At 33.3% G+C, this 12,229-nt stretch overlaps 1 protein-coding gene across 1 annotated transcript in view; it reads left to right on the forward strand.

The window, feature by feature from the left end:
* The first annotated feature begins 242 nt into the window (after window positions 1–242).
* LOC129220251 (uncharacterized) overlaps window positions 243–12,229 on the forward strand; it is a 36,466-nt gene continuing 24,479 nt past the window's right edge. Inside the window, exons 1-2 of the mRNA XM_054854629.1 lie at window positions 243–369; window positions 10,014–10,060. Coding sequence (XP_054710604.1) covers window positions 243–369; window positions 10,014–10,060 — 174 coding nt within the window. The remainder of the gene's footprint in view (window positions 370–10,013; window positions 10,061–12,229) is intronic.

Below are 12,229 nucleotides of genomic sequence, written 5' to 3' on the forward strand. Positions count from 1 at the left end.
CATCATAGCAACTATTTTAAAAGAAGGAAGTACCGCTTAATAAAATCTACTAAATTACCATGAACACAATTCCATGGAATATTTATCTTTACTCTTACAATAAATCATGACACAAGCTTTGATTCTTCCGAGATAAAAAGTAACAATATGATTATTAATTAATTATACCAGATAACGCGATGTATATGATATATATGTATAGCATGCCCGCATCCATAAATGTTTGTTTTATGTACGACAGAATGTTGTATTTGCGTATCAAGTTTATGTGGTTGGTTGGGGTTACTCTGTTAGTGTCTAGTCCAATAATCAAAGGAGCAGATGACCGTGCTATGTTCGATTGTATATTGTTTCAAATCTGCGAATGTGGTGAGTAAATACTGAAATATGATAGTTTTCTTTTTTTTTTTCATGAAAAATATTTCGGCAAGTCATACTTTACATTTTTTCTGACTGCATTTTTAAATTGCTACTCGACTACCTTTAAACTGGTCCATGGTCACATTTGATCCACCGACCTTTTGCAGTGCCCTAGTAATTTCATCGTAAGAACAGTTAAAAATAACAGACTGTTTGTAGTTAGATTGAGAAAAAGTTTGTTCGTGGATATCAGCGAAAGTATGCAATAACGCAGCTATCTTCATTTATGATTATGTTATGTTTAAAGCAGTTGTCTGTCATGTGTTGTTTTATTGATTTAAAAAGAAATACCGGTTGAATACTGCTAGCATAAGATAAATAAATACCTTTGTGCTGAATAGTAAAGTCAGACCAAACAACGTAAGTAGAAGCACAAATTTGTAAATTACAGCAGACACGTGTTTCGGCGTTACAGGGAACGCCTTTTTCAATGCAAAAAATAATGAGCTTATGGATGAAAAGACATCCGACAAAAGCCAAGAGCAGATAAGCATGCAGCTTAAAAGATAAAAACAGCGGATTAGCCAAACACCAATGACAAAGTTATAAACCGATCAGGAACCAATAGGAATGCAAGCAAAGGCTAGGAGCTTTCTCTTAGGTACGACCCAGAAAGAAAGAATTCAATTGGACAAGGATTAAGCCGAAGCTTCAACAAAAGGAAAAAAATTGTCAGTAACCGTGAACCGCAAGAAAGGAAAAGCAGAATGGAAAACACTGAAATAAAATAAACAGAAACAAAAAATATTCGAAAAAAGGAAAAATAAAGATAAATAGAAGAAAATTGGGGGGGGGGGGGGGGTCAATCAAGACAAAAAGGTAAAAATAAACAAAGGAAGATAGAAAAAAAAAAAAAAAAAAAAAAAAAAAGGGGGGGGGGAATGGGGAAAGGGACAGTATTAAAGATATGGGAGCCAAATGTTAGAAAAATATGGAACTGCACTAAGATCGTTAACTAAGTTAGAACTGTTCCTCAAAATATGAAAGGATTCCCAAAAGTCAAGATCTGATGAATTGGGGCATTTTTGGATAATCTGATAAGAGTTAAAATCAAAAGAGTGATTCGAATCCCAACAATGTTGAGCAATACTAGACTTATTTAATTGTTGTTTTTTCACATAATTTTGATGCTCTTTCAAGCGAATTTTTAAAGCACGCCGAGTCTGTCCAATATAGGCAAGTTTACAACTACAATTAATTCTATAAATTCCACAACAATTAAGAGGGTGAATAGGATCTTTAAGAGAAGAGAATGAAAGTTTATTAATAGGAGAGAACACCACCTGGAATTGGAAACGTTTTAGAATCTTAGCAACCTGTTAGCTTACAGATGGAAAGAATGGCAAAACAACCAAATTCTTTCTGATGAAGGTTCGGTTAAGAACATTAGTTTGGGATTTATTTGAAAGTTTTTTATAAATGGAATCAATCAAAGTTGGCGGATAGTCTCTATCAATTGCCACAGCTTTAAGATAATTAAGTTCCACTTTAAGAAGTTCCGACGAAGAACAAATATTAATTGCGCGATAAACAAAAGAATTGAAAGCAGAATATTTTTGATTTGGAGGATGAGACGATAGTCTATGAGGAGGTAAAGAGACAGCAAAAGGTTTGCGATAAACAGTAGTTTCAAAACCAATTTCAGTACGAGAAACAAGTACATCAAGAAATGAAATGCAATTATTCCGTTCTTTCTCACAAGAAAACTGAATATGAGGATCAATGGAGTTTAAAATAGATAAAACCTCATCACTCTCAAACTGATTCTGGTTCATTAGAACAAAACAATCATCAACATACCGAACATAAAATTGGAACTGCAGTTTTTGGAACAGCTTAACCTCAAAATAATGCATGTAAATATCACTAAGAATGGGGCTAAGTGGGTTACCCATAGCCAGACCATCTAACATAATATAAAAATTCCCATTAAAAACAAAAGAACATTGCTTAAGACAAGTACGGGTAAGGAAAATTAAATCCTCAATTTCCGTATTGGTGAAATGAAATTCAGAAAGTCTTCTACGAAGGCATAACAATGAACCCTCGACGGGGACGTTTGTAAATAAAGAGTTAACATCAAAAGAAGCCATAAAAGAATTATTTGGAACGAAATTATGAATTTTTTTAACAAACTCAACAGAATTTTTAATAGTAAATAAATTGTGACTCCTAAGGGGAGAAAACACAGAGACTAAATATTTTGCAAGTTTGTACGAAGCCGTACCAATATTGGAAACAATCGGCCTGAAAGGAATACCAGCTTTATGCACCTTAGGTAAAGCATAAAATCTAGCACAATTAGCAATAGATGGAACAACAGAGCGTTTAACATTTGAAGGAATAGACTTAACAGACTTGACAGCAGATGCAATAGTTTTTAACTCTTTATCACTAGGATCTTTAGAAATTTCAGCATATGGCCCAGAAGAAATCAAATCATTAGTTTTATCAACATAAGATGATTTGTCAAGAACAACAATTTGGCCACCCTTGTCAGCTTTGGTAACAACCAGATCAGAATTCGAAACTAAGTCTTTAACAGAACGGCTAACAGTATTAGCAAATACAGGTTTAGAAATTTTCGAGTTAAAGTCAATATTAGAAGCTATAAGATGCCGAATCGAATCTTTTTGAGAGGAAGTTAAGGCACTAAATTTAAAAGCTTTCTCAACAGGAGCAATAAGCTTTGAAAAAGAAGGATTAACACTCACAGCAAAATTATCATTACATTTTAGAGCCTCAATTTGAGAGTTACTTAATGGAACGCTAGAAAGATTAACAACAACATTCTTATTAACAACAGGTAAATTATCAAGAGGAACGACATGAGAAGATTTACAAAGCATAGCTAATTTCTTTTTCAAAACAATTTGATGTTTATCAGAGGAACGAAGGGTTCTAGACCAAGAATTTCTGTCAATAATGTCAAAGTTGGGAATGGAATTAGAAACCGAAAGATGTAAATCATAAAGTTCACGTTCAATAAACGATAAATGTTTCCTAGTTTCCTGGATCGAAGCTCTGAGTAAAGCCAATTTCGACCGAAAGATTACTTTGTCAATTTTTACAGAACGTGGTAAAGTACATTTCAAAGAAATAAACTTCGGAATAATTTTCTTGCGCCTACACTCTTGAAGAAATTTCAAATGGTTCAAAAAACGAAATTTCTTAATCCGAAGATTGGCAAACCTATTGATTTGAGACATAATCAAAAGCAAAACCAAAACAAATGAAAATAAACAGAATCAAACAATAACAGAATGAATAAGAAACAAGAAGTAAAAAGTCACGATCAAAATACAACAATAGACAAAAATTCCGAAAACAAAAACAAAAACACAAATTGCAAAAAGGCGGAAAATGTAAACGTAAGGCCCGTTTAAGCCACAAATAAGATAAATAAATACCTTTGTGCTGAATAGTAAAGTCAGACCAAACAACGTAAGTAGAAGCACAAATTTGTAAATTACAGCAAAACTAGTAAATAGCAGCACTGCTGTAATTTACAAATTTGTGCTTCTACTTACGTTGTTTGGTCTGACTTTACTATTCAGCACAAAGGTATTTATTTATCTTATTTGTGGCTTAAACGGGCCTTACGTTTACATTTTCCGCCTTTTTGCAATTTGTGTTTTTGTTTTTGTTTTCGGAATTTTTGTCTATTGTTGTATTTTGATCGTGACTTTTTACTTCTTGTTTCTTATTCATTCTGTTATTGTTTGATTCTGTTTATTTTCATTTGTTTTGGTTTTGCTTTTGATTATGTCTCAAATCAATAGGTTTGCCAATCTTCGGATTAAGAAATTTCGTTTTTTGAACCATTTGAAATTTCTTCAAGAGTGTAGGCGCAAGAAAATTATTCCGAAGTTTATTTCTTTGAAATGTAATTTACCACGTTCTGTAAAAATTGACAAAGTAATCTTTCGGTCGAAATTGGCTTTACTCAGAGCTTCGATCCAGGAAACTAGGAAACATTTATCGTTTATTGAACGTGAACTTTATGATTTACATCTTTCGGTTTCTAATTCCATTCCCAACTTTGACATTATTGACAGAAATTCTTGGTCTAGAACCCTTCGTTCCTCTGATAAACATCAAATTGTTTTGAAAAAGAAATTAGCTATGCTTTGTAAATCTTCTCATGTCGTTCCTCTTGATAATTTACCTGTTGTTAATAAGAATGTTGTTGTTAATCTTTCTAGCGTTCCATTAAGTAACTCTCAAATTGAGGCTCTAAAATGTAATGATAATTTTGCTGTGAGTGTTAATCCTTCTTTTTCAAAGCTTATTGCTCCTGTTGAGAAAGCTTTTAAATTTAGTGCCTTAACTTCCTCTCAAAAAGATTCGATTCGGCATCTTATAGCTTCTAATATTGACTTTAACTCGAAAATTTCTAAACCTGTATTTGCTAATACTGTTAGCCGTTCTGTTAAAGACTTAGTTTCGAATTCTGATCTGGTTGTTACCAAAGCTGACAAGGGTGGCCAAATTGTTGTTCTTGACAAATCATCTTATGTTGATAAAACTAATGATTTGATTTCTTCTGGGCCATATGCTGAAATTTCTAAAGATCCTAGTGATAAAGAGTTAAAAACTATTGCATCTGCTGTCAAGTCTGTTAAGTCTATTCCTTCAAATGTTAAACGCTCTGTTGTTCCATCTATTGCTAATTGTGCTAGATTTTATGCTTTACCTAAGGTGCATAAAGCTGGTATTCCTTTCAGGCCGATTGTTTCCAATATTGGTACGGCTTCGTACAAACTTGCAAAATATTTAGTCTCTGTGTTTTCTCCCCTTAGGAGTCACAATTTATTTACTATTAAAAATTCTGTTGAGTTTGTTAAAAAAATTCATAATTTCGTTCCAAATAATTCTTTTATGGCTTCTTTTGATGTTAACTCTTTATTTACAAACGTCCCCGTCGAGGGTTCATTGTTATGCCTTCGTAGAAGACTTTCTGAATTTCATTTCACCAATACGGAAATTGAGGATTTAATTTTCCTTACCCGTACTTGTCTTAAGCAATGTTCTTTTGTTTTTAATGGGAATTTTTATATTATGTTAGATGGTCTGGCTATGGGTAACCCACTTAGCCCCATTCTTAGTGATATTTACATGCATTATTTTGAGGTTAAGCTGTTCCAAAAACTGCAGTTCCAATTTTATGTTCGGTATGTTGATGATTGTTTTGTTCTAATGAACCAGAATCAGTTTGAGAGTGATGAGGTTTTATCTATTTTAAACTCCATTGATCCTCATATTCAGTTTTCTTGTGAGAAAGAACGGAATAATTGCATTTCATTTCTTGATGTACTTGTTTCTCGTACTGAAATTGGTTTTGAAACTACTGTTTATCGCAAACCTTTTGCTGTCTCTTTACCTCCTCATAGACTATCGTCTCATCCTCCAAATCAAAAATATTCTGCTTTCAATTCTTTTGTTTATCGCGCAATTAATATTTGTTCTTCGTCGGAACTTCTTAAAGTGGAACTTAATTATCTTAAAGCTGTGGCAATTGATAGAGACTATCCGCCAACTTTGATTGATTCCATTTATAAAAAACTTTCAAATAAATCCCAAACTAATGTTCTTAACCGAACCTTCATCAGAAAGAATTTGGTTGTTTTGCCATTCTTTCCATCTGTAAGCTATCAGGTTGCTAAGATTCTAAAACGTTTCCAATTCCAGGTGGTGTTCTCTCCTATTAATAAACTTTCATTCTCTTCTCTTAAAGATCCTATTCACCCTCTTAATTGTTGTGGAATTTATAGAATTAATTGTAGTTGTAAACTTGCCTATATTGGACAGACTCGGCGTGCTTTAAAAATTCGCTTGAAAGAGCATCAAAATTATGTGAAAAAACAACAATTAAATAAGTCTAGTATTGCTCAACATTGTTGGGATTCGAATCACTCTTTTGATTTTAACTCTTATCAGATTATCCAAAAATGCCCCAATTCATCAGATCTTGACTTTTGGGAATCCTTTCATATTTTGAGGAACAGTTCTAACTTAGTTAACGATCTTAGTGCAGTTCCATATTTTTCTAACATTTGGCTCCCATATCTTTAATACTGTCCTTTCCCCATTCCCCCCCCCCCCTTTTTTTTTTTTTTTTTTTTTTTTTTTTTTCTATCTTCCTTTGTTTATTTTTACCTTTTTGTCTTGATTGACCCCCCCCCCCCAATTTTCTTCTATTTATCTTTATTTTTCCTTTTTTCGAATATTTTTTGTTTCTGTTTATTTTATTTCAGTGTTTTCCATTCTGCTTTTCCTTTCTTGCGGTTCACGGTTACTGACAATTTCTTTTCCTTTTGTTGAAGCTTCGGCTTAATCCTTGTCCAATTGAATTCTTTCTTTCTGGGTCGTACCTAAGAGAAAGCTCCTAGCCTTTGCTTGCATTCCTATTGGTTCCTGATCGGTTTATAACTTTGTCATTGGTGTTTGGCTAATCCGCTGTTTTTATCTTTTAAGCTGCATGCTTATCTGCTCTTGGCTTTTGTCGGATGTCTTTTCATCCATAAGCTCATTATTTTTTGCATTGAAAAAGGCGTTCCCTGTAACGCCGAAACACGTGTCTGCTGTAATTTACAAATTTGTGCTTCTACTTACGTTGTTTGGTCTGACTTTACTGCTAGCATACTTTTTTTTTTGACTACAACATTCCTTTGTCTAACTTTTTTGCACTTAAAGCTATTGCGAAATTTTTTGAAAGAGTTTGTATACGATTTCACTTTCCTCAAAATTAGCACTATGTGATTTCCTTTTCTTTTTTTCCTTTATATATATATATATATATATATATATATATATATATATATATATATATATATATATCATGAATTTTATCATTACAAAAAAAAAAGTTTTATTCTTTTCTTTTTCTGTTCTCAAAATAATGTAAGTGATTTCTACACTTTATATTAACTCCGCATTCCCAGACTGATGAGTCCAAAAAAAGGGTTGAAACTGCAGCCTCTGGTTGGCATAACCGGGCTGTCGATACATTGCATGTAGTTCTGCCTTAGCCTGGCTTACGGGCGGTAACTTATTGCTTAGTATTCATTGTGTTTCAAAAACATTTTCTTCCGATTTCAGTCAGTGATTTGAGATTTCGTCTGACATCAATAACGAGAAATACCACAGCCTTTTTCAACCGACTTTTTTCTCTAATACTGACCGAAAGGTTAAGAAAATATCGATAAAATCAACACCTTAAAAATACGTCGTTGCTGTAAATAATAACATCAACTTTATTCAAATTTCCGCGAATATTTCATTCACGTGTTTCGTGGTCACTAAGATTTTAATTTTTCATGCAGAAATAAATGATCTTGGGTCACAATTGCTTGGCATTAAGGCCCCTATATATACGAGCCGACGCATCAGCTTAAGGATCAACCATTTTGGAACGGAGGCGTGCGTTTGAGTTGTTGTATTTTCTGGCAAGTTATCGCGCTTGGTGATTTTTCACTGCCAGCGATTATTAGTGGCACGTGGATTGTTTATTAAATAAAGTATTATTTTCGGCAAATTTGGCGAAAACCGAAACTTTGCCGTGGGTAACCCTAGCAGCGCAACAATGAAAAATCCGATCCAAAATGGCTAAACTTAAGCTGATGCGTCGGCCTATTTGACATGGAAGGATCATGATTTGTTTTGTGCTTTTTTTTTTTGCATAAATTAACTCAACACTGTCGTATTGTTAGAAATTAAGGTACTGACGCTCAGTAGAAAAAAAAAAAAAAAAAAACATAAAATACCTACTCAAATTTCGGCAGAATATTTTCATCAAAAAAGTATAACTCCAAAGCATAAGGAACAAATACAAATACAAATGCAAAAGTGACGACCAGCAACAGGCTCTGGGCCCAGCTAGACTGGTCCTAGTCAATTTACAATCCCCAGTGAAGATCAATGGCCCTTTTAAAACTATCTACTCCCTTGCTCATTACCACCTCTTCCGGTAAACTGTTCCAAGGTTCCACTACCCTGCTAAAATAATAATTTTTCCTAACATCCATGTTAGCCTGAGATTTAAATAGCTTAAAACAATGACCCCTTGTCCTGTTTTCAGTGCTAAACTTCAGCCCCGTAACATCTTTCATTTTTTTAAATTTAAACAACTGAATCATGTCCCCTCGGTCTCTTCTTTGCTCAAGTTTACTCAAGTTTGCAACAAGTCGTTGCAACAAGTTTGCAATCGACTACGTCGATCGTCTGAGGGCAATACCATGGATAACTTATTGACATTTTTGAAGCAAAAAAAATACGTATTTTGTAACACTCAACGCAAAATATATGTTGTGCAAAGATCTTTCTTTTGCCCTGGAATATTTTATTTTTTAAGCTGTAGTTGTTAAGCTATAGTTGAAATCTCGAAATACATTTTGGATGATTTTTAAATATTTATTTAAAACAGGGTAACCGAATGACATTGTAAATGTTAGTCAGTTATCATGTGTTACAAATTCTGTAAATAGTAATTATTGTAGTAACGTAACCTGTAAATAGTTTTTTCGTAATGAATATACAGCCCCCCGTACATTCGGCTGAAGTATACGATTCCCCTATTTTTTTTCCATTGATAAAATTTGTGAATGAAATAAGAAAGTAGAACGGTGCAGCATTTTCTGGAATATTTGAGAGTTCTCTTTCGGTGTGTATAAAAAGCGTTATGCGTGATAAAGAATTAGTTTCGATTGAGAATTTGTACTGAGAGTGTATTAGCTCTGTTTATTGCGAGGCATTTCGCTGTGTTGTTTTTCGTATTTGGAAGTAAATACGTGTGTAACCGTTGAGTTTACGGTGTTGTGTGATATTTGCTTAATTGCTGATGATTAATTTAGCAGTTGTTGACGATCTTCCTTGTACATAGTGTAAATAGATTTCGTGTATTCTTAATCAAGAACTGTGTCGTCTTTTCAAGAAAGTTGGAAGTCGCACCGGATCCGTTACACATGCTTTTAACATTTTTTTTTAAATAGTCCAAAATGTATTTTGAGAATTTAATTATACTATTGAACTCAGCCTAAAAATACAATGTTCCACGGGAAAAGATTGTTTTTACAATGTATATTTTACGTTGAATATTACAAAATACGCATTGTTTTGCTTCAAAAAAGTCAATCAGTTATCCGTGGAATTGTCCTTGACGATTCGGCAAAATTATCATCATTTGGCAAAATTTGGAGTTTTATTCGGTAAAATGAGATTTTCCACCCCCGCCCCCGAATTTAAGTTTGGGTTGCCACTGCACTACGTCTTTTCTACATACTAACGATGACATCTGCTATATAAGGGGGGTGGGGTGGAGGTGCTATAATTGCTATAATCGCATGTTTTCAGTGCTGTTCTGTTTAGAGATACTATTGCCGTGAACGGGATTGTACTCTTTCCAAATCTGTTCATGCAATTGATTCCATCCTTCATGATTTGGTGGTCAGGATGAGAAGATGTCGAACTTACAAAAGATTTGTTTAAAGTTAGCAGAAAAAATTATTAATCTATTTCTTTAAAACTAAGCTGCTTTTACTTGAATTTCAAAATTCTTGGCATCGTTCATGTTGCTAATTACTAATATTTTTCAGGTGATGTTGGTTTTTACGTAGATTGCTTCAGTAAAGCTCCAGAAATGGTTTGTATGCATTCTTAAACTGTTCCACGCCTTTTTCTCTTTAATATACGCTATCATTTTGAAATCTAAAAATAATTTCAAAAAAGGGATTTTCCCCCCATAGTTTATTCCTTTTTAGATTTTGCATGCTATAATTAAAAAAAAAAAAGAAATGGTTTCAAGTAGAGTTTGGTATTGGTTAACAGATATTTCAACTACTTTTAGTTTTTACTAGTCCAACTGTTAGCTAAAGTACTTTTTAAAAATTATTAGTTAAAACTATTTTTAAATTTAACAGTCGACTAGCGCCACAACGCGATTCGACCTACGCGAAATGTCTGCAGTTCGAGTTTTTAACGATTAATGAAGTTTATAGCTAACGCGAATCCCTCGCTCACAGCACGAAAGTTTTACCAGAATAATTTCGGCAGAAAGTAGAATATCAATTCATCACTAATTCTTCTTCTTTTGACGAGTTGCCTGATATTGTCCAACCATCATCATCATTTTTTAAGCTATAAACATAATTATTACACCTACTGCACAGTTCTATTATAGTGCTGCATGTTATTATTACAACATACTGTACATACCGTACTGTTTTATTTTGTGTATCTTTCATATTGATAGTTGTTTTTGTGCATCGTAACAATATTTAATGCTGAATGATGCAAAAATTCACTTCTTTATCCAAGAAACGGCAATCTAGTGTTTACAAGTGCCTAGAATATTGGTATGTATATAAAAAAATTTGTGTGCATACCATTTTTCGTAACGGGAAATCACGGGTTTACAAGTTTGACGTGTCTGTGTGTTTGTGTATCTGTGTTTTGTGTGTCTGTCTGTGGCACTTTGGTGCCCAAACGGATGGACCGATTTTTTTTTGGGGGGGGGGGGGAAATGTTCGAAAGGAATCGAGAGTGTTCTTAGCTAGGTTGCATCTTTGGATGACATTAATTAAAGAAGATATTAATTAAAAACCTGTAAAACGTTTTCCGTGGTTTTTGCAAAAAAAAAAAAAGTTAAAAATTTTAAAATTTAATATACCAAAATAAAGAATTTTTTTCCGCGTCTGATAGAATGTGTTTGGAACTTCCATGTTTCATCGAATTCGAATAATAACGTTTTTTAAAGCAGATTTTAATAACGGCTAAGCCTTTATTCACGCGATTGATAACCGAATTCACTGTTGGCCAACAAGGAAATAAACCGCAATGATTTAAAATTTTTATCTGTTGCCAGCTTCTGTTTAATAACAAATAAAATTGGTTTGTAGCATGGGGGTGTGCACCTCAAAGCGATTTTTCGAAAATTCGATTTTGTTTCCTTTTATATTCCAATTTTAAGAAAATTTTACCGAGCAAATTATCACAACGTGGACGAATAAATTACGAAATTTTCATAACGTGGGACCGTAACATGGGAAAGCAAATGAATATAGCAAATTGACGAGAAATTCATCGTCCCTTGTTTGTAAATATACGGACGAACCAAATGACCTTTTAATTTTCTACTACGAGCAAAGCCGTGCGGGTACCACTAGTTAATAATATAAGGCTTTTAAAAGGATTTTCAATTTTCCCTCTTGATTCTACAGTTGCGACGGGGTTTTTAAAAGTTTTTTTTTTATTTATTTATTATAAAATATATTGTTCATTCTTTATGTGCCATACTTTTCTGAAGAAATTTCCAACTTATTTATTTTGAAAAAAGTGAGTTATCTTAACTGTTTCACTTTGCCCCACATCCCCTTGTATATTTTTAAATATTTGTCCCAACTCTGCTGATTTTTGATAAGAAAAACCTTTTTTGTTAGTATAACAAATGGTAATTTGTTGTCTCTGGCATTAGTTTGTTGTCCTGTCTCACTATTTAGCTTTATACTTAGTAAGATAATAGTTAGAAATTAAATAATTATATAGTGCTTTTTGAAAACTTGCTCTAGAGGTAAGGCAGAATCAAAAAATATTTTCAAATTTTAAATAATTACTAGCTGCGTGCCCGGCGTTGCACGGGCTACGTAAAAAACGAAAGAGATGCCCAATTGATGTTTTTGCACTACTCTGACATCAGTTTCCAAAGCGCTAAGGAGTAAATAAATACTCGTAATGCAAGGTTTTCAAAACACCAGTAGAGCATATTTTTTGGCAAAAATCTCTTTAAAGTTAATCATAGTTATCAATAATGCAA

This window comes from Uloborus diversus, chromosome 1, assembly GCF_026930045.1.
Source record: "Uloborus diversus isolate 005 chromosome 1, Udiv.v.3.1, whole genome shotgun sequence".
NCBI lineage: Eukaryota > Metazoa > Arthropoda > Arachnida > Araneae > Uloboridae > Uloborus > Uloborus diversus.